This window comes from Seriola lalandi, unplaced genomic scaffold (assembly GCF_002814215.2).
Source record: "Seriola lalandi dorsalis isolate HSWRI2012SDOR001 ecotype SW California unplaced genomic scaffold, Sedor1 jcf7180002054559, whole genome shotgun sequence".
In the NCBI taxonomy this organism is placed as follows: Eukaryota; Metazoa; Chordata; class Actinopteri; order Carangiformes; family Carangidae; genus Seriola; species Seriola lalandi.
The window spans coordinates 1,142,891-1,165,440 of record NW_019525112.1 but is presented as its reverse complement, the minus strand read 5'-3'; the positions used below and the strand labels follow the sequence as shown (position 1 = coordinate 1,165,440).

Genomic DNA, 22,550 nt, shown 5'->3' with positions numbered 1-22,550 from the left:
GGGGGGGGGGGGGGGGGGGGGAAGGAGGGAGGGGGGGCAGTGTGAGGCAGAAGGAGAGAATCCACTTAAACAGGAAAAAGCCTCCATGTCGTGATCTCAAGGGAGCGGAGCCAGCTCTTCACTGAGTGGAGAGGACGGTATAAAGAGGAGGAGGGGTGGGGGGCATGTAAAACAATTTCCCATCTATAGTGCATTAGCATCCCAAACATTCATAGTCTTTGGAGCTTATTACTTTTCACTGATAATAATCCTGAGTAGCATATATGGTTTGTGAGTTTGTCCAGTGGTTGCAGACCAAGAAAGCTTGATGCTTTGATTTGTATTAAAGTGCCAATGTGTAGTGTCAAAGAGGAAATGCAATGAATTCAAGTGTCCTTCTCTCTGCATCTGTTGAGACTTAAGTTTCATTGTCTTTGCGAGAGCTTTAATGTTTAATTTCCTATTAGTCAAAGTAGACCTAAAAATTACAAACACATTTCATGGTGGTTCTCAAACTGTTTCAGGGTTATAGTGAGTCTTTGTAGCTCAGATGCTGTGTTTCAGCTCAGCCATGATTCACACTCAGTCAGTCAGTTGGGAGCAGATCAGCATAAGCACAGCTGTTGATCTGCAGGAAGTACTGCTGGAACCAATGGGGCTTAAACTGGCTGTATCTAAAGAAAGACATGGGATTGTTTATGTTTCTCTCCGCCACAGAAATTTGACAGAAATTTGCACAAAACTAAACCTGGCTCACTTCTCCAACAAGGCGGCTGTTACGGCCTTACATGTTCCAGTTTGACTCTGAGATGATGACGACCATCTGCTTTTTTTTTTTTTTTCTATCTCTCTATCTTTAGGGGACAAAGATGGAAGCAAGGTAACAACAGTTGTGGCCACTCCGGGCCAAGGCCCCGACCGGCCACAGGAGGTGAGCTACACGGACACGAAGGTTATCGGCAACGGCTCGTTCGGCGTTGTCTACCAGGCTAAGCTCTGCGACTCTGGGGAGCTGGTTGCCATCAAGAAGGTCCTGCAAGACAAAAGGTTTAAGGTAAAACATGCTTACAAACAATATATAGTATCTTTCAGCTTAGTCAACTTTCTCACTCGTCAATAACAGAAAAGAAACAACGAGGGCAGAAAAAGCAGCGTGTGCTGTCTAAATGATGACGATGCACACATAAACGCACTCATGCTCTCTTTTCTCCTGGTCATTCTTCTCTAGATATTTGTTGCATTAATGTATATGGCCGAGTAACTGTGAAAGAGGCATGAATGGCGTGATCTGTAGAAGGTGAGATCAGAGAACCTGCGAAACGAGAAAAACTTCTAATTTTCTACATTTTGCTTGACACATTGTTGCTTTAATGTGTGTATGTTCTTGCAGGAAGTGTGTGTGCATGCGTGTGTGTGTGTGTGTCTGTGTGTGTGTGTGGTAGTGGTGGGAGGGTCTTCTCACCCACAAACAAAGTTGAACCCATTAACTCTCAGTCATCTGTCAGGTTTAGCTCAGTTGCCACAGAGGAAATGTCATATTTCCTTCCAACTTAAGCTCTGCTGGAATCCTCCTCCTGTGCTTTGAATAGATTGACAGATAGATAGACAGATTGACTGATGGCTTGTTGTTCCTCGGCTGGGCCGACATTGTATCTGCTCCCTGAGTCAGGGGGCCTCACTGCACCCGCTGCTTTTTCACAGCTCACAGATAAAAGAGCTGAGACTGTCAAGCCTGCAGGACAGCTGTTTAGATTCTCATTAACTTTTCTTGGCTTACGAGTTAGGGGTGCACCGACATGATCGGGCCGAGGTGAAACCGGATATGGTGTATGTCATCGAATAAGGAACAGTGTCAAAATTATGCCCGGTATCTAAACTACATTTATTAGGTTAACCACCCTTAATTTAACGCAGTGTAATACAACAGCCCTGCAATAAATCCTACACTCATGAAGGTTATATTAAGGAGCGTGGCTTAACTTGATTTATATAAATGGAGTGGAAAAATAATTTGTAATATATAATATAATACTAAAGCACCATAAACTTCAGACCTTCACACCTCTCTGAAACAGTTTCCACAAGACTGGACATCATGTAGGCCTTATTGCGAGGTTGTTGTATTAGACTGCATTGGTTTTAGATGTGTGCACCTAACACACCAGTAACTGTGACATTCATACAGAAACAGATAACCTCTTGAGGACTGAGAACTGAGTCAGTCTTGTATAGGGAAGCTTCCAAGGAATCACTTGCTATAGAAATAAAAAAAGCGTTTTTGTGAATTTTACACTGACGTCTCCTGTACACACTCCACACGACAGTTTGTACGCAGTTAATATTACACATGCCCTGGCTTTTACAGAACAAATCACACACACAAGTACACAGTCCAGATGATGCAATACAATGTGTGACTGTAATTTTTTCCACATGTGTGCTGGAAAACCTACACAGCCTACACAATTCTGTTCTACACAGGATTTCAGCTCATTTAAACATCTTGTAATTATAACAGAAGAGAAAAGAAGTTAAGTGGCTGCTTAGAGCAAAAGTTTGACAGTTTGGGAAGTAGGATTTTTTGCTTTGTTGCTGAGAGTTACGCGTGAGGATCAATACTATTCTCATGTGTGTATGCTAAATATGAAGCTACAGCCAGCGCCCGGTTAGCTTAGCTTAGCAGAAAGAGTGCAAACATTGGGCAACAGCTAGCCTGACTCTGTCCAAACATAACAAAGTCCAGCTACCAGCGCCATCGGTTTCTGTTATGTACTTGTCCCTGTGAAAAGAACCAATAAATAAATTAAGTAAATTAATTAGGACTAGTTTTATCAATGACTTATCTAGATTCTAATTAGATTGACTAGCCCTACTAGGAGGGTAGACGTTGCCTCTTGTGTGTTAATTTACGTGTACTCAGGACGGTCAGGGTGTGTTAGCAAGAGATGATGAGAGGAGCAATGGCAGCACAAGCTTCGTCCCGTGAGAGTCACTGAAGTTTAGTCACGTGTGTTTGCTTGTAGCATGTCTTTTTGTGCTGTGGCTGCTGTGCCGAGCCAACAGCTTCAGCTAAATACTTCAGGAGCTCGCTGCCCCGGGCTTAACCTTTCAGAGGTTCACCACAGTTTTTCAGCAGGTGCTAGTCCTTCGCTACCCGAAATCAGACAAGATAAATGATGTCACTTTACGGTGTGGGGGTTGACCATCTGTCACAAAATACAAAATGTTTGTTAGGAACACACACACACACACACACACACACACACACACACACACACACACACACACACACACACACTCACTGACAGAATAATTTCTCTAACCCTTTACCCTAACCTTAATCATCACTTTGTAGTTGTGAAGACCGGCCAAAATGTCCTCACAATGATGGTTTCAGACCAAAAGTTGGCCACACAACCACAGAAAAACATGTACACACACACACACACACACACACACACACACACACACACACACACACACACACACACACACACTGTGACTCTGCATGCTAGCTATGGTGAAGTCATATCCTGCTCCTCCTGTTAGCCCTTGGTTAGTCTGTGGTTAACACTCGCTAGCAGGTGGCATGTTTAAACAGCTCGGTGGCCATCTGAAGATCACACAGTGTTTTCTTCTTGTGGTGCTCGGTTTCCTCTTTAAAGCACACTCTCTACCTTCAGCTGCTCTCTGTGCGTCCGCTACATGCTCTGCCTGTCTTTCCTTGTGAACAGCTTGTTACGAAAAATGAGGCGAACGAGAGCTAAGACTCCTCACATGACTGCCAAACACACACCATCGAGCGCGTGTACCCAGTTACACACATACAAACACATAACCAAACACCTGCGTTCTACTTTTTTTTTTTCTTATTCCTCCACTTCAAAGCCTTTCCTCCACACTTGTGTTTTTTCTGTCTGATTGGGTGCTCATCTGTCAGGCAAGCCAGTGTGTGTAAAGCTGTGCTCGTCTAACGTGTGAATGTTTTATTTTCTCTTGCTGACACACACGTACACACACACACACACACACACACACACACACATACGCAGAAGTCAAACATGGTAATCATGTGAATAGGCTCTGTTAGGGTGCAGCTGATGAATGTATGTGTGAGACAGTCTTGGTGGGCTTGAAGTCTGCTCCTGGTGCATTCTGGGATGGGTCCTTCTCCTTTCCCATCTGAGGGATCACATATCAGCCTATTGGAAAATGGATGCTTGCATTGAAACCAACACTCACTCGCGCACACACAGGGTGATTGCATTTCTGGTGGTAGCCGCTCTTAAGCAACATTGCTTTTTTCTATATTTTTCTCATTGTCAACATAAAAGAACAAAACCACCAATTAATTTATTTGACTAACAGGTATTTCCTGTGTAGTCCAATCTCATATAGCTTATCCCCCCCGTGTTAAAGAACTCAATGTTGTCCAAAGACTATTAAAAACACATCATTGTGCCACACTGTTGCACTGGGTGACATGTTTCGTAACTACACTAAAGATGGACGATGTAGGTTATTTTGAGTACACAGTTCTGCTGCTGCGAATATTCACTGGAGACCCAAGAGTGTTTTAATGCGCAGCTGAAAATAGTTCCCAATAAATGCAATATTTACTACTATTTGATTAACATTTGATCTGAAATACAGTGCAAAACAGTTAGTCCACGTGTTGGTCACACGTTTTCAACGATTTACATCTTCAGTGGGAATGAACGGGCTTGAGATTGACCACACACTGGGCAGGAAAGCCAAAGCACTGAGAGACTCACTGAAGTAAATCTGCAAGAATTTCTCTCATCGAGTTTAACTTAACACGTGAATTTGTGACATTGACCATTAGCTGGCCGCATTGACAGGGCTGATTTATAAGCTACTGTAGCTTATTAGCTTCGTCCAGAGAGCAGAGTGTACCAGCCAGCTCTGTGAGTCGTCACGATATTGTCAAGCCTTTAGAATGATATATTTTTTCTGGTGTGAGCCAAGTGTTACACATCGTTTGGTTTGTGTGATTTATTGACAATATGAAAAATATAGAATAATGTCAGTTTTATCAGCTATAAGCTGTTACTTAGGGAGAACAGTAAAACATTTTGTGTGTGCTGGTGTGTGCAATTACTCTATGCTGTTAATATTTTTGGAGACTGGATGTTGATTGGTCTGGTAGAATACATCAGCAGAATGAAACACTCAGGTGTAGCACTTCTAGCAGCCTGCAACTGAGGCACTCTACCTCTCCATCTGTCTCTCTCTGTCTCTCTGGGTCTGTGCTCGCTGCTCTGCTGACACACTGGAGGATGACAGGTCAGCAGGAATGACTGCAGTATAACTGGAGCTGGGCAGGGCTTTACTGAACAGCCTGTCTTGCTCCTCCTCCATATGGTACCACCTTTCTCATACATAACAACACACAAACACATGCACACACACACACACACACACACAAGCCAAACACAATCTCAAACACTACCACTAAGCCACTGCAAGAGGACGAGGGCGTTGCCTGCAGTGCATGATGGTTCGATGGCCAGTCTGTGACCCACATGCTATGATGTCACATTACGATGTGGGGGTTGTGTATGTATGTGTGTGTGCCGTGTATGGTGCTGTAGGAAAGAGGGGTGGAGGGACTTTGTTGCTGCTGCTGAGATGAGGTCTTCCTTATTGGACAGACAGCTCACTTATATCCTCATAAAGTGGCAGAAGAGTGTGGAAGGACAGCTGCATACCTCCCCCGTGCCAACCAATGTGGTCCTAACCCACGTAATGAGGGATCTCATTTGTCACCCAATCAGTAAGTCAGCTGACATCACAGGCAGTTTCTCACTATTTTGACAACCACATTCAAAGAGTCAGGTAGTCGGCTTGTCAGCTTGTCAATAAGTCACGCAGCTAACCTATACAATCTGAAACAAAAACAAAAAACTGTGACAAAAAAAGCACAGCACACTGGTCCCCCAGAGTTACATTTATTCACCCTCCACAAATTATCATCTAAACCCAGTCAGTGGGTTAGTTGGTCATTCAGCCAGCTGCTCTTTGGTTTGTCATTCAGTCATGTGTTTTCAGCCAGTTAAGGCAGCTTATAAGCTACATCAAGGTCCCATGCGAACACATTTTAACCATTTTAACGTGCTATTGTTTTACGCCAAAAGTGAAGCCTGTTTTTACGGTGACATCAGATCATCGCCTGCTCAGCTAGTTGACCGCACGTCCTGCAAGGGTCTCACCAACATCTTCTTCCCTAGACATCCACAGCACACACTGTGTAGGTCAAACATTGGTCCGTCAGTGTATTAGTTAGCAAGACAACCACGCAGCTCGCCTGTTTGCTTGACAGCCAGTTAGCTCAGTATTCAGTCTTTCAACCAGGGAATTAGTCAGTGAGCTAGTGTACTGGTGAGTCACCTTGTCAGTTGAACAGCATACACCTTATTTTCTCAGTATGAGTATGCCTTAAGCTGATTCAATTCTGGTTATGTTCCTTATTTGAATTCTGAATGTAAACACCAGGGTGTTCACACAAACCACAGCATACAAGCAAAACCCCCCAAAAAAAGACTTAATATGTTAGTTATCTTGCGTTTATTATGCATGCTCACATCCTGACTAAAACCTGAGTCGCTGTCATAAATCTCATATTCAGAATATTAATATGCATGTCACTGCGCTCAGTATGGGTGCTCTGTGTTGTTATTGTGGCTACGCCAATACGTAGGACAAAGCCCTTACTCTACCATTCAAATCGCACATGACTTCTAAAACAAAGGTGAAATTGTGATGCTATGAATCTGCCACCGACTGATTTTTACTTTCCTCTCTGTATTGTGCTTCCTTCCTGACCATCCTCCATTCAGTCTCTAAAGTGGAGTCCACACTCTCTCCAAATGTTGCACAAGCACTTTAGATCAAGTCAGCGCAAAGCGCTGTGATACAGAGGGGGAGGGAAGGAAGGAGAATGGTGAAGGGGGAGAAAATGTGAACTATAATGGAGCTGTTAAAGCTTTATGTAATGCTTGAAGTCCTGCCCACCCTTGAGAAAGTCCATATGCGCAACCATTTTCTGCATGGACTAACTGTATATGAATATAGATGGAGTGCTCTATCAGGTTTCAGTGCTTACATTTTAGTTCTCGTGGCCCTGTGAAGGCCTGTGGCTCATCATACTACAGCCACCAAGACTTATTGGACCAGTTTTTTACTTCATCACTTCTATTTTCACATCTTTCTCAGAACTGTTTCTGCTGTACGTCTGTCTTACAAACTCTTTTTTTTTTTCTGTAGCTACTGGTGCCGCTGATGGGAACAGGCAACATGCCACACAGTACATAATTGTGTCGTCACGTTTTATCCCGTGGGATCCAGGCTTCTACTAAGGACTTATTTATTTAAATCAGCATTCCTTTGCTGCTACCACATCATCAAAAATTTTTTCCAATCCTGATTCCCAAAAACTGGCACATTGACCTATGTGGTGACAGTGACGTGGCTGACAACAAGATGATTGTTTGGCAAGATTATTAGAAGCAAATATGTGTTTTGTCATAAGATAAAATATAAAATGTCTGTCATATGTCTGAAGCTTCATGTTTTTGTTTTGTTCAGAACCGTGAGCTGCAGATCATGAGGAAGTTGGACCACTGCAACATAGTCCGCCTGCGCTACTTCTTCTACTCCAGTGGAGACAAGGTCAGTTGGCTGAGTGTTCTTCCTCTCGTTCTTCATTTTGTGTAGAACCCCAACACTGCAATTTTAGCTTCACAAAGAAGAAGTTTCTATAGAGTTTTGGTATTTATTACAAGCAATGTCTTTATCAGGGTTAGTGAAGTAATAACCCTAACCCTGGTCCACTATACAGGCATATTATTATAACACATAAACATATTGAAAGAAATAAAAGTAAACTAATGGCCATACAGTATCACACCAAGCAGTATAAAGTAGCCTGATACATAAGTACATTTATGGACATGGTTTGAAAAAACATCTTATTCAACTCATTTCTTTATTCAGACTCAGATACAATATACACAGGCATCAAATTTGAAAATCCATTCACTTCCTCCTCCTGCAGCTGGCTGTGGAAACATTCAAGGACATTCAAGTGACATGATATGTAAAGAATTCCTCCTTTTCTAATATAAAGGGGCAATTTACGGATACCTAATTCATACATTCAAAGCTGCCTGTAGGTCTTTTCAAACATTCATTTTGCTTTGAGATGGGAGATAACGGCGGGGGCATGCCTGAAAGATATCTCAGCACTTTCCAGAGAAAACCTCCCTAAGCATGATGCAACTGATGATACTATTACTTTGTTGAGCCTCAGGACTTGAACCTATCACTTGATACATACCACACCCCTTGTTGATATTACAACTGCATGTTTTTAGAGCTACAGAGACCACACTTTGCTTATAAAGTCTGATTAAGAATCATTTGTGCTTCTAACATTTTCAAATCAACCATCTTGTCGTTATGTTATTTTTAAAACGAAAAGGTGGAATGACTCAGGTAGCTGCTGTGAACTGGCTTAAGGAAAAAGTGGAGAGGAGATTGGAGAGGTCTCCTTTTCTCTATATGCGTATTATCATTTCTATTCTTTAAATAGCTAAATAACTCCTGTTGATTGCCTAAAAGAGAGGGAGAAAAAGAGCGTTACCTTCTCTCCTTGCTCTTCCTGAGAGTGCTTGAAGAACATTTCTTTTTAATACTATTAATTTTTTTCATCTTCAAGAATGGCTTATGGTTCCCTGGGCTTAGTATGTGTTTATATGATTGAGCCCTTGGCTTCAGTTTGAGTAGTAAAATAATTTAGCTTCTCTAGCTTACTAGGAAATGTTAGCATTTTTTCCATTAATATTCGGCTACAGTCTGTCTTTTGTTTTACTAGGATTTTTCTGCCTATTTTAGTTTTTTATGTTTCCTGTGTTGCCCTCCGAGCCAGTCAGCTTCACCGTCTCCCATCATATGTTTGCCTCCTGGCCTGTTTGGCTGTAATAAATACATTAGTACATACAGTGCATTGTGACAGGGAAGTCCCTCTCTTTGCCTTTCTGTCTGTCTTGGAGGTCCCCTGGAGACTACAAGGCTGGACTATGTCATTCAGCCAGCTGACAAATGGGCACACATGCTGCCGGGACTATGCTCATGACACTGCAGTCAGGAATGCTTCCCTGTTGCACACCTACCGGGGCCATGGAAAGCTGATGGGGATTATAGGGGAGAGGTGACGGTGAGGGATCGGTCTGAGGAGAGAGGACGGAGAGACGACGAAGGGGAATTTATTTGCCAGACTAGAGGGTGTCAGTTAATTATAGACTCACCCAAGCCCTCCCCTCCATGCTGTTAGCTCCACCCTGTTCCCGCCCCTCACGTTATGCCACGAGCCCACGTACCTCTGGGAATCACGGCTCCTTCTTGGTATACTGACACACTGACAGCGGTGTGAATGACCCCGCTCCTTACCAACTTGACTTTTGCAATCACAGGATCTTGTTGTTTTGATAATTGGTAACTTTCGTTTGTAATGTCCGATTGCTTTCACCTTTACACCCTTTAAATTCCCCCCTCCTGTGCCCCCTTTCATGTATCCATTTCTTCTCCCTCCTCTTCCCCCTCACGGTATGACTCCAGGTTAATTATGGAGACTGGCATCATGTTGTTGGTATGGGGATTTACCACCCATAGAGCTCAGAGAGAAGAAAAGTGTGGGGGGTTAGTGAAGTAGGCAAAAGGTAATGGCACCTGGAAAGGGAGGATAGTGGATGGATGGATAGTTGTAGACAGGTTGATGGATAGATGACAGTTGTGTGCAAAAAAGGACAGGGTGACAGAGACATAAGACGAGGTCATGTCAGGTGTGTGTGGGTGCTGTTCGTGTCCTGATGTGAGGGTTAACACTAGGTGCAGCTGTGAGACTGGCCAGGACGACTGCAAATGTAGCTGTCAGCATGTGCACAGGTAGTCTTATGTAACTGCTGGCATGTGTTGTGCTCGACACACTGTGCTTTTGCTTTTACCCTTTAACCGCTTGTATAATACTGTTCAAACAGAGGGCCACTGGTCCAAACAGCGTAGGCAGGTCAGCAAATAGCAGGTTGACTTTTACCTCTTAAAAATATGTAGTGCATGTAAGACATTCAGCTGACACAGAGTTGCCCTCCGCTGTTTCTCAATCACATTTGTGTACACTTAAACGCACACAACTGCTTTCAGTAACCTAGCTGGATTCTCTGATACACGAATGTACAATATGTCATACAACATTCCTGCCAGCAGGTTGAATTTATCAGCTTTTCTTCAGTTATAACAGCAAAAAAAAAAAAATTAAAATCCATCTTTTAGTTGCATTTATTTCATGAACATTAATTACAATTCATAAACCAGTGGAGGCATGAAAGGATAAACATGCTAGAGGACTGTGCAGCAAAAAATGTTGTTGAGCTGGTTATCTTTCCACCAGTCATACTATCTGATCCCATGTTACCACAATGGTTATGCTGTAATTTGATTAAATACAATTTTATTTGGGAATATTAAATGTAAAAGCACATTATAAAAATAGTAGAATAATAAATCTCTTTTGTTACAGGATTTGTTTACACCAGGTCTCGATAAGGTGATCATACTGCTCCCACCTTCGTTAAATGCTATCAACATTCTTGATTAATCAAATTCTGTGTAACTAAATAACTCTCTGTGAACTTTGGGAGCTTTTTGGGTCTTTGCAGGTCAGTTGTCCTCTTTGACCGCCTGGTAAATGAGCCTTGAGTGGAGGGAGGAACTGTCTGTGCTCTTTTTCTGTGCTGACGCATCCTCGTGATGGTTTTCTCAAGTAATTGGTGCCCTTAAAGACCTTTTTGGAGAACAAGCTCATTTTGTCAGCCATTGAGCAGAACTGATATTTTTTTGTATTTTTATGTTTGATATATTGAATTCTCACATTTAGCAACAGGCCAGATGCCCTCATGGCCTCAGCGTCTCTGTGTCAATTACTTAGTGGTAATTTGATTAGTTGCCCTTCATTTTTTCCTAATCTTGGAGTACTGTCTCACAATCTATCTATGTTTAGTCTCTGACTAGTCCTTAATTATTTTCAATGATGTTAGGCTTACATGGTGCATATTTTAAATAAAGAGTTTACTCAAACTACAACAAACTAAGTGATTCATATAGAGTGTGGGGCATGGAAGTATTCCAGAGCAGTTGATTGGGCCTCAAGACAAAAGGAGTAGTCTGTTTGTTGCACTTGTAAATGACTGGGTACATACACAGAGAGTAGGAGGAAAAAAGGGCTGCAGGGGCTCACAGCTCATTTTCGCCCTGGGCCCCCGCTAGCAGGTTAAGTCGGCCCTTACCATCCCAACAAACTTGTGTAAAGGCATTTGTTGTTAAGCAGGAAATATATTGCGCAATATACATATGAAGCAATGCTGTGCATATATATTCACATGCAGATGTTAATAGACAGGGTGTGGTTGCACAGCATTGCTTCTGGGTAATAAGCGAGGTCTGGTGAGTCATCAGTAGAGCTGCCACTGGATTTTCCAAGAAACAGTGAGAGACAAGTGAGAGTGTATGTGAACACCTGACGTGTAACTGGCTGCGGCCCCTGAACATGTTTATGAATTTATTCTTAGATGTGCAGTGTGATGTTGAAATTGTCTTTATTAGGGTGTGTCAAAACAAGCTGCATGCCCCTCCACTTATATCTGTCGTCTTCCTTGATTTCACTGATTCATTAACACCGACTGTTCTCTAATCATATCGACTTACATACATTATAGGTGTAGTAAGTAGTAAGTGCAGACTTGTGTAATATGTATGTAAGTATGATTGCCATACTCACCAAGGGGCACATGACCAGGAAGCACAGACACACATGTTAATATGTAAAGCACGTGTGGAAACATGCCGTCTGTTACACACTGCTCCATCAATCCACTTCTTTTACACACCGTAGCATGGGGATTGTTGTTGATAGACAGCTGAGCCAGTTGTTCATGTGCAAGCGATCTGCTCAGCAAATTAGAGGGTGAATTATTTAGCCGGGGGTAAGCGAGGAGCCAATCAGTTCCCCGCCTGGCTAACCATCTGGGAACGAGCCAAGGAAGTGGCTTTGTAGTGAGGCAGGAAGTGAGTCATCACTGTTGCTAGGCTAAATATAGCTTTGGTGGTGCTAGCAGGAGGCGTAGCAGGCTCTGTAGCCGTCACAAATGTTATCAATGGGAGTTTTGCCGGTGAAGGAGAAATGGACACGCACATGCACACACACGCACACGCACATGGCTAGAGGACAGAGAGACACTGAGAAGGAGTGTTAATGGCTGGGGGTGACGCCAGTGACAGATGAGTGTGTAAATTGCTTGAAAGCTGTTTAGAAAATGCTGTTCTTTGTCACCAGTATCTGCAGCCCTATGTGTGTGCGACTGTCTGCGAGACCTCCCGCTCCTCTTTTTCATATGCATCTAATCGTCTGAGGGTGAGTGGGAGAGAGCAGTCACTACAAAGCGGGGCATTGAGCTGACAGAAGTCTACCACACAGTCTGTCTGGGCGCTCTTCACGGGCCCAGCTCTCTCATTGTGCTCCGCAGACCTGCAGGGAGCCAGCTCTGTTCCCCGCCTAAGCTGTATGTTGGGCAGACTGTTAACACCGCTAACAGGTGGGGGAGAGGTGGCAAAAAGATACAGACATTGATTCGCTGACCAAATGGAAAGGAAAGAGAGAGAAACAGCAGAGAATTACTTAATTAATTCCATTTGGAAGCCCGGATTTGTTATCCCGCAGGTGTGTGTTTGTTGGTTGGACACTGGTCGACAGCACCTGTCACTTTCACAATTGCATGTAGTACAATGTGTACACTTCCCACTAGTCCAATTCAGCTCTCTAGTGATATCGTTTCAAAGATTTAGTGTCCATTAAACACATTATGTTCCAAATATCTTTCCTGCAAGCCAGAATAACTCTCAGTTAACTGGGTGACAGTGCAACAAGTCTAGGTAATGGGGCCATATTTTCCTATGGGCCATAATCACCACTTTAGTTGGTCATAGCAGATGTATTCGACATGTGGCAAAAGTACAGTTTATCAAACAAGCACCTAAACAGAACATGTTACCCATGTGATGTCTACAGAAAAGCCACAATAACGCGCTTGCAGGTGGGATGATACAATACGGAGTAAAGGACGTCCCATATTTTCAGTTCTGTTGCAACTACTGAATGCACTCAAATTGTGCTTTAAATGGTAAATTATTAATAATGGTAATGTTCGAAACCATTAAGGACAAAGCTGGTGATATTTTAGATTTTTCTTAGTGTGAACATAACAATGAAAAGAACAGAACCATCAATTAATCCATCCTGACAACAAGTATTTCCTGTGTAGCCCAAGCCTGATATAACTCATTCCTTTGTGCCATTGGGTTCCTTAGTGTCCAAAAGCTTTTGGAAACACAAATGAGCTACACCATTACACTGACTGACATATTCTGTCATTATGACCAACATTGCCATTGTAGTTTCTTTTGGGTCTGTGTCACATACACTGTGCTGCTGCCATAAGGAGAGGATAATCATCAAATGGATATCATTCCGCTGCTGAAAATAGTCCCACACAATTGCACAGTTTACCTCTGTTTGACTAATGTTTACTAAAGCCCCAGTTGCTTTTTGTTTTAGGAATTATTGAGCTTAAAAAAAAGAAACAATTCACAGTATGTGTGATGAAAGATTAATTGTTTCAATGGAAAGTACTGGTGATTTAGATAAGCCCAAAACTTCAGCGATCATAGATTAGGGCTGCCGCTGGTAGCTGACGTGTTCGTCCCATCGCCCAGTCCTTGAGCAGGCCAAATGTGCCATCTGAAGACTCTGCTGTTCTTCACCTGAACAAACAATCAAGGATCAGCAGGCGAGCTGTGAATGCATGCATAAGTATGTGTGAGTAATTTCCTATATGGTCAATCTTTAAGGTGCGTTGTATCTAAAAATATTTCCCAACTGTTGCATGTCAGTGACTTACATGGCTTAAACAATGGTTTCACAAGAAACACCCGATGAGTCAGTGCTGGCTAACTCTGGTCAGAATCAAAGGAAAAAGGAAGTCCTAGAAAATTGGGTGGAGAGGCCTCCGATACAGCATCCTTTCAGGGTCAGTGTGCTCCAGAGTAGAGCGTGCACAACCCCGCCCTCCGACACAGGCCACGTCCAACCAGGAAATGAGGAAATGATATCATTGTCTGCCGCCGCTGTTGGAGTACAGGCGGTTATGACGCATGCTTGTGTGTTTCCTACCCTTGGGGGGGGGGGGGGGGGGCAGTCCTGTACAATGGATCCTCAGTTTGACGGTGGAAAGAACACGACAGGGAGCGAATCCCATAGTGAGACATTGAAATAAGTTCTATGAAAGAGAACATCAGTGACAGTGATCAGCTTTAAAACATGTTCTTTCATCAGGAGAAGATCCTTGATAGCTGAGAGAGAGAGACAGGGAAGGGGAAGGGATGGGAGAAAAATATTTTCCAAAATAAAGAATTGATATAATAGGCAGCTGACATGTGCATGGATGTGTGCATATGTAGGTCGTGACTGTCATTTGTTAATTTTATTTTATTGTTGGGAATTGCAGAGATTTTACTCGGTGTCTTGTAACTGTTTTGCTTGACTTGGACTTGACTTATAATTTTTGGACACTATTCTCCTGATTTGCGTTTGTGCACATGTAACCTCTATTTCCCTTTCTGTGCTTTCTGCTCTTCGACAGAAAGATGAAGTGTATCTGAATCTGGTCCTGGACTACGTTCCTGAGACTGTCTACAGAGTGGCCAGACACTACAGCCGAGCCAAACAGACCCTGCCCATGGTTTATGTCAAGGTATGTAATTGTGCGTGTGCGTGTGGGTGTGTGTCAGTAACCATCGTGCATTTCACTTTATTAACAAGACCAGGGGGAGGTGATATTTAACCAAACTCCCACACAGTTTGTATTCTGTATTATTATTAGCATCAATACTGTCTGAGTAGAGTGCCATGAAACCATTTGGGAACCCCTCATGTGTCAACATTTAGTTCAATAAAATCATTTTAAAACAAAGGTAAGTGGATTTTTTTGTCTGGGAGTTTTCGAGTTAATTATTTATACCAAAGTAAGAGAATATAATGATATAGTTATGAACTTAATCACAGTTTTAAAACATATCTTTATATTAAACAAATATTGGTATAAAGTATGGGATAGAACTCCTGTAGGATCTGTGACGTAATTTTTTTTTGAGTATGGTAGTAGTTCTGTGTTTTAGCCATCTAATAATAGATCTCTCTGGAGTCTCAGTGAATTTGAAGGTGTAGGATGTATCCAGACATCTACAAGTAATGTGGGCTGTGATTTTATCGTCCCCTTCTTCGGTTAGCTGAGATTACATATGAGATAGTTTCAGTGAGTTCACAGGACAGATACCTGTATATGCCTTCTATATTTATGGAGAAACTGTGCAGATTGGAATCATTTATTTTTGAAGACCTGGAGCTTAAAATATCCATAGATGAACCCACACATTTCACTTCTCACTTCATGTCTGAATTCAAACCCATCCTACATCCTAAACTCTATGGAGATTCCAGTGAGATCTTTTTTCAGCTTTTATTTGCTAAAAAAAGAAACAATGTACTACTTTGATTTGAATCCCTGTTCAACAAATGCAGCTGCTGGATAAGTGAGTTAAGAGCAATTTAAAATGTAAAATTTGGATCGAAAGTATCACTGACAAGTTACCCACTGTAGACACAATTCAATTTCAATTCAATGTACTTTATTTCACCAGGCTAATTCACTCAGAATTAATACTGCTGCTGTTTACATAAGGGTGTATTAACTCCTACTGGCACTAGTTTTCAGTTTAATTAACTTTGTAAAAACAAGCAAATCTCAAAAATACATATGTATAAAAATTGTCAAGAATCGTTTGTAAAAACAAAATATGCAAAGAGTAAAGTCTTTGCTATCAATATGATTTCTCTGTTCCACACTGTGTAAAACTGTTGCGTGCGTTCGCATGTGGTGCCCACAGACCAGTCGTGATTTTTCAAGTGTTTCTCTGGCTGTGACAGATATGTGAAGCAAATGTGAGAATAATTTGCGATGGCTAAACAGTTTATTACACATTGCACATAGCCTCTTCAGTCTAAATGACTTTCCTACCTCAGTAAAAGAATTAAAAAACACACCTACAGTTAATCAGTCCCACACAGCAGAGGAAGCTCTCACAGTTACCTTTGTAACTGTACACCAATATAAATATTCATTAGGACAGGAAACGTGGGATTAGAAGACCTCGCACAGATTGGCTCTCCATACTAACACGGACACGCAATTTTTGTCATCTCGCAAGAACATAATCACCTTACCATTTTAATTTCTGTCTAGTTTAAAAGATGTAAGTGAAACGTAAACATGTATTGCATAAAGAACATAAGGATCTATGTGTGTGTACACGTCTCCCATTGTACAATGTAAGAAAATCACCAGATTCTGGTTGAACCTGAGGAAGAAACAGGCCGAGCAGTTGCAGAAACATGTTTTATTTTATCTCTACAAGGCCTGGCTTACAAGATTCAGGAGTTTGAAGCGGCAGCGTGTGACTAACGCCTAAACATTTGCTAATAAAACATTATGTGCTTGACGGGGCTGAAATTGATTCTCGAGACTTAAATCCCGGTAATGAAAACTGAGCTTGCTGTTTGTGTAATCATAACCTGTGCGTGTGTTTCTGTGTGCAGTTGTACATGTACCAGCTGTTCAGGAGCCTGGCCTACATCCATTCGTTTGGGATCTGCCATCGGGATATCAAACCCCAGAACTTGCTGCTGGATCCAGAGACTGCTGTGCTCAAGCTCTGTGACTTTGGCAGGTGAGACGCCGTACGCACACTTTGTCAAGTTTAGTCAACTGTGGCCTGGTTTTTCCTGGCAGTTAAAGGAACAGTGACATTTTGCAAAATATGCTTTCGCTTTCTTGCCTTAGATAAGAAGATCCGTACCGCTCATGTCTGTATAGTAAATATGAAGCTACGACTAGGCCAAGAAATAATTTGACACAGGGTCGCCTGTAATACTACAACATGTCTTTTTTACACTTTTTAATTAGTGAACTTCAGAGGAGCTGGTTGGCACATTTCTTTACCTTTGGACTGAGCCAAGTCACCTGTCTCCAGGCTTTATACTAAACTAAGCTAAGCTAACTGGTTGTAGCATGTAGCATCATATTTACCATACAAATGGTATCGATCAGACGCGTATTTCCCAAAATAATGAACTGTTCCTTCACACTCTGATCCTTAAGATGAAACATACTTGGTAATGATGTATGCACTAACTGATGGTTTCAGTGTGAGTTCCTGATGGTAGATCATTAATTCATTTGGAATAAGCAAGTGGGCAGTATTTTAGCTCTCACAAGTGTAAACCCTACTCACAAGGCTAGGTTAGGGTTAAGGTTAGGTTCCTTTCTTTTGGCCAAAGTGCAGCAGAGTGTGGTGATGGTTTTGATGACGACGATGATGATGATGATGATGATGTGCTTTGATTCTGTGTGCAGTGCTAAGCAGCTGGTCCGTGGAGAGCCAAATGTGTCCTACATCTGCTCTCGCTACTACCGAGCCCCTGAGCTCATTTTTGGTGCCACTGACTACACCTCCAGCATAGGTAGGCTGACCCCAGCCGTCACACAGTCAACATTTGACCCTCAAGCCACTTACTAAGCTGAACCTACACACACAAATGAATTGATTGCATGTTGATGTATGTGATATATATATATATATATATATATATATATATATACATACACACACACACACACATATATTGACAAAGACAATCAGAATATTATCACATGATGCTCATCCAGACTGTTTTGCTTGTATATTCATCATTTTCCTCTTGGTGACCCGCCTTTTCCTTTTTAGATGTGTGGTCAGCCGGCTGCGTACTGGCAGAGCTGTTGCTAGGGCAACCAATTTTCCCTGGTGACAGTGGAGTGGATCAGCTGGTTGAAATTATCAAGGTAACGACTGGGGTAACCCACAGGGTAAAAAGCTGTCACATACAACACTCTGATTCTTTTTCAAAAGCAAAGATAGAATTCAAGTTAAAAACGTTAAATGTTCCATCTCCGTCTGTCGTGTTCTGTCCAGGTTCTCGGCACCCCAACCCGAGAGCAGATCCGTGAGATGAACCCCAACTACACTGAGTTCAAGTTCCCCCAGATCAAGGCACATCCTTGGACTAAGGTGAGTCAACAGGTACAGGAGCCCTTTTACTTCTCTAAGATCCACCACTGCAACATATTTCCATGCTTCATAAGCCAACATGCCTGCTTGCCACTCCACAGCCATCCAACCTCATCACCTCCATCCAACAGAGCTGCATTTGGACTCAATGATTCCCACACTTGCCTTGAGTTTATTTTTAGACACTATGAAGACGGACTAACATAAAGAAGGGATATGCAGTTTCCACGATAAAGACTCAATTCATTCAGTTTTTTAAATGGAAAAAAACATATATTCTAAAACAAAATTTGCTTCTTTTCATCTTCCCTTTTATTTGAAAGAGTCCAAAGTCTTCTGTCAAAAACCTGTCAAAATGCAACAGCCACAATATTTTTTAAAACCTTTTCCATTCCTGTCGGTTCAACTGAAAAACCGATCAACATTTTTAGGGCCGGTTACTGGTGTAGAACAGACGATTGACCAAAAATGTGACCCTACTCTGATAATGACAAAGTGTCCCATTAGTTTTCCAGGCTGACTTCCCCTCAGCAGTCCAATAAGAGTCATCCAATCAGCAGGCAGTAGCAGGGCCAGATGTTGGTCTCTCAGACACCCTGCTGTTGTCACTCTCTGCAGCTGTATTCAGATTACTACTGTTCACTGCTGCAATAATCAAATATAGTCATTGATTCATCTACACCCCTTCATACAAACTGTTTTGCATGTGACTGAGCTTCATAAAAGCTTCATAAAATTCTGTGTTCAGTTCTGTGTGTGTGTGTGTGTGTGTGTGTGTGCGTGTGCGTGTGTGTGTGTGCGCATGTGTGCGTGCGTGTGTGTGCGTGTGTCAGCGATACTGGAATGTCTTGACAACACTGTGGAACAGACTCCATTGACTCCGTCTCACTTCGTGTATAATTGGCGTTCAGGTGTTCCGGCCGCGCACGCCCCCGGAGGCCATCGCCCTGTGCTCCCGCCTGCTGGAGTACACGCCCACGGCCCGCCTCACCCCTCTAGAGGCCTGTGCACACTCCTTCTTTGACGAGCTGCGCGACCCCAACGTCAAACTGCCCAACGGGAGAGAGAAGCCCTCCCTCTTCAACTTCACCACCCAGGGTACGCTCACTCAAAACAGATCCATTAACATGTACTCTAGTGGAGGAAGAAAACAATACCATATGGTGACATTTTTGCAATGTAAATATAATTGAAAACAATTATTAAAATTCAGGATAGTGTTGGTTTGGAGGTCTGCATCTAGCTCAAATTATTCTTAGGGCTAAATAAGAGTGGTTGTCTATGGGAAGCCCTCCGCCCAGTCTGATTCTAATGTCTTTACTGTACATTTTACTTCACTCACGAACCCCAGAAGAATGTCAAGTGTGACATCTAAATGATTTTTATAAAAACAAAATAAAACAGAGAAACAGTGAATGTGTTACTCCTATCAGTGTCTCTGTATCCTCAAAAAATGAAAACAAAAAAAGGATCAGAGCTGATCCTTGTTGGGTTGAGGTAAACACTAATGGCTGAGGTTCTGCGGCTTCTTCTGTGAATAGGTGTTGACATGTTGTGTGATAACTAGCTTATACCAGCCTTTTAATAACCTACTTGTTACCTGTAACTCTTATTTGTCTGTTATCCAGGAATCACAGGTAGCTTTGTAAAAACATGATACAACAACATATCTCATTCTTTCTCTTTCAGAGTTATCCAGTAATCCCTCTTTGGCCTCCATACTCATCCCTGCCCACGCTCGCAGCCAGGCCGCCGCCTCTACCCCAACCAACGCCTCTGCCACCACAGGTTAGAGCAACGCTTCCCCACCAGCCGCACTGTTTTCTCTGTTGCTGCAAACCTGACAAAGTGTTTCTTATATTATATTTAATTTTAAGTTGAGTAGATTTAAATTAGACTTAATGATGACGTATTTTAACACCACACTGAAAAGCATTGTGAGCACTAAATGCATCCATGCAAGTTTTTGCTTTGAGCAGAAAGAGTGGACTTATCTGACATACTGGCTCAGTTTCACATATTTACACGTGGGAGCTGCTCAGTACACCCTGTGACTGAGCTCACTGCAGTGGTACATTCACCCAGTGCTGTAAAGTTACTAATGAACACACATACTTTTACTTTATGCTCCTAACACAAATATCATCTCAATATTATCTCCTCTCCCTGTCCATAGACGGTAGCAGCACAGAGCGAGGTCCCAGCACCACCACCGCCTCTGCCTCGGCCTCTAACTCCACCTCCTGAGCCCACAGACCACCCGCCCCGCCCCAGTCTCAGCCCCAGCCCACGGCCTCTCCATTGCCCCGGCCAGGGGGTGAGCTCTGCTCAGCTCTGCTCTGCCCTGCTCTCCTCCCTGACGGCAGCGGAGCGATGCTGACGCAGTCCGGGTTCAACAGCTAGACAACAGCCCTACGTGACCACGACCACAAACCAAGCATCCCTTTTCTGCCTCTTTTATCCCCGACTGGCCCCTCCTCCAGCTGTTTGAACTCTACTCCATCCTCCATCAAAGACGTCTCTCCGTGCTCTTTCAACGGGGAAGCAATGCGCAGGGCCAAAGGTGTTGTCGACTGTACTATTGATAAAAGTACACTGTACATGTATACACAATGCTAGCCTGCTAATGTTTGTAAGAGGACAATCTGTAGAAAAAAGTCCTAAGCTGTTTCCCCTTGGCCCTCTCCCCGACTCCTGTTGTCCTCCCGTGCATCGTTCCATGTTTCTGCATCCTCATCCTATGTCCCCTGGCCCACCCCGCCCCCTCAACCCACCCCACCCCCCTTGGTTCCTTCTGTAGTGCATGGCCTGAGTATGGTTAGGATCACCTGGGGGTTCGCCGCCCTCTCACTTCTCACCTCCACTTCCGCAGACAAGGCATGAGGCTCACGCACACGTATACACACAGACACACTCATGAAGCACACACTCTCACACACACACACACACACATCCCTCACACACATGGATGCATGACGATCCTGATGTATGTGGAAAGAAGCAGTCCACTTGCGGGGATAACGTTTGGACAGGTTGTTTTTATTTTTGTTTTGTTTTTTTTTTTTCTTTGCCTGGGGTTGTTTTTAAATGGTTAGCAAGCTGTTTTACTCTACCTTGTTTTTAATTTTGTTTTGTACTCCAGGGCAGATGTTTTTTGGATTGCCATGTGCGATGGATGTGACATGTATCTGGTCCTGTGTGCTTGTATAATATATACATACAATACAAAACAAACATGCATACATACACAGTTTATATATTACTTTTCCTTATGTATAAAAAGTATATATAGATATATGTATATTAACTACAATGGTTCAGAAATCATTTATGGTGAGCTCATATCTGGCAGAGCAGTGGCAATATTTGCTGCTGCCTAAAGACAATAGATTTAGATATGGTGGTGTTTTTTTTTTTTTTTGTCTTTTGTTTGTTGCTGGAGTGTGGTTAGATTCCAGCAGTCACTTCCCTGTTCTCCAGTGTTGTCTGTATTAAGGCTGTAGATGGATTTAGGGCACTGCTCTATTCCCTGTCTTTGTACCGACTCTGTCTGTAACAGTGTTTCTGTGACAGTGCAGCGTCTAGACAAACATCTTCCTCTCTCTCTCTGTCTCTGTGAAGAATTCAAGATGTTTCTGAACACTTTCCTTTCCTCGACTCTCTGAGAAGTCTCAGCGGTGGTCCTCAGCTCACCACTGACTTCCTCACGTGTTGTGACCACTGACTGAAGTGTTAGCCTAGCGTTCTCTTTCCTCCACCTACCGCACATAGAGCCACTTGGTACAGTCTGTCGAAGCGTCTTATTTACAGAGAATACTCACTACATTTTAAAGAAAAGAAAACAAAAGAAAAAAAGCAGAATTTGTATATACAGTATAAATGCTCCTCACCAAAATTCTGACTTGTATGACTTGTATGTTGTTTTTTATGTTATGTTGATTATTTTTTCCATGTTGTGTTCAAGGTATGTATATATGCAGACCCATGTACTGTTTATGAGCAAAAACAAAGATGACAAAGGGTAGGGAAAGAAATAAAAAAAAGATGAAAAAAAACAAAAAAAAAACAGAATCAGGGCAAAACTGATGTTGTTTATGGATATTGTAGATGATGATAATGATCAGCTTTATCCAGCCATATGTTCAATCTTACCTGTACAGTACAGTAGATAACAGCTGTATTATTGTAACAAGAACTAGTCATGTATAGTGTAACTATAGTTTGGAGTGCCTTTGCTTTCATACACCTTCGCCTTGTTCCCACCCCCTCCACCACCC

General features: G+C 42.6%; 1 protein-coding gene across 2 annotated transcripts in view; it reads left to right on the top strand.

Moving 5' to 3' along the window:
• The window catches only part of gsk3ba (glycogen synthase kinase 3 beta, genome duplicate a), a 30,940-nt gene extending 8,622 nt beyond the window's left edge, over positions 1 to 22,318 (top strand). The window contains exons 2-11 of one of the 2 annotated variants that reach the window (XM_023415891.2): positions 840 to 1,033; positions 7,588 to 7,671; positions 14,751 to 14,861; positions 16,763 to 16,893; positions 17,580 to 17,686; positions 17,950 to 18,047; positions 18,178 to 18,285; positions 19,185 to 19,371; positions 19,963 to 20,061; positions 20,450 to 22,318. In XM_023415891.2, coding sequence (XP_023271659.1) covers positions 840 to 1,033; positions 7,588 to 7,671; positions 14,751 to 14,861; positions 16,763 to 16,893; positions 17,580 to 17,686; positions 17,950 to 18,047; positions 18,178 to 18,285; positions 19,185 to 19,371; positions 19,963 to 20,061; positions 20,450 to 20,520 — 1,190 coding nt within the window. In that variant the 3' untranslated portion in view covers positions 20,521 to 22,318. The remainder of the gene's footprint in view (positions 1 to 839; positions 1,034 to 7,587; positions 7,672 to 14,750; positions 14,862 to 16,762; positions 16,894 to 17,579; positions 17,687 to 17,949; positions 18,048 to 18,177; positions 18,286 to 19,184; positions 19,372 to 19,962; positions 20,062 to 20,449) is intronic. The other variant, XM_023415892.2, reaches the window with a different exon arrangement.
• Positions 22,319 to 22,550: the final 232 nt, after the last annotated feature.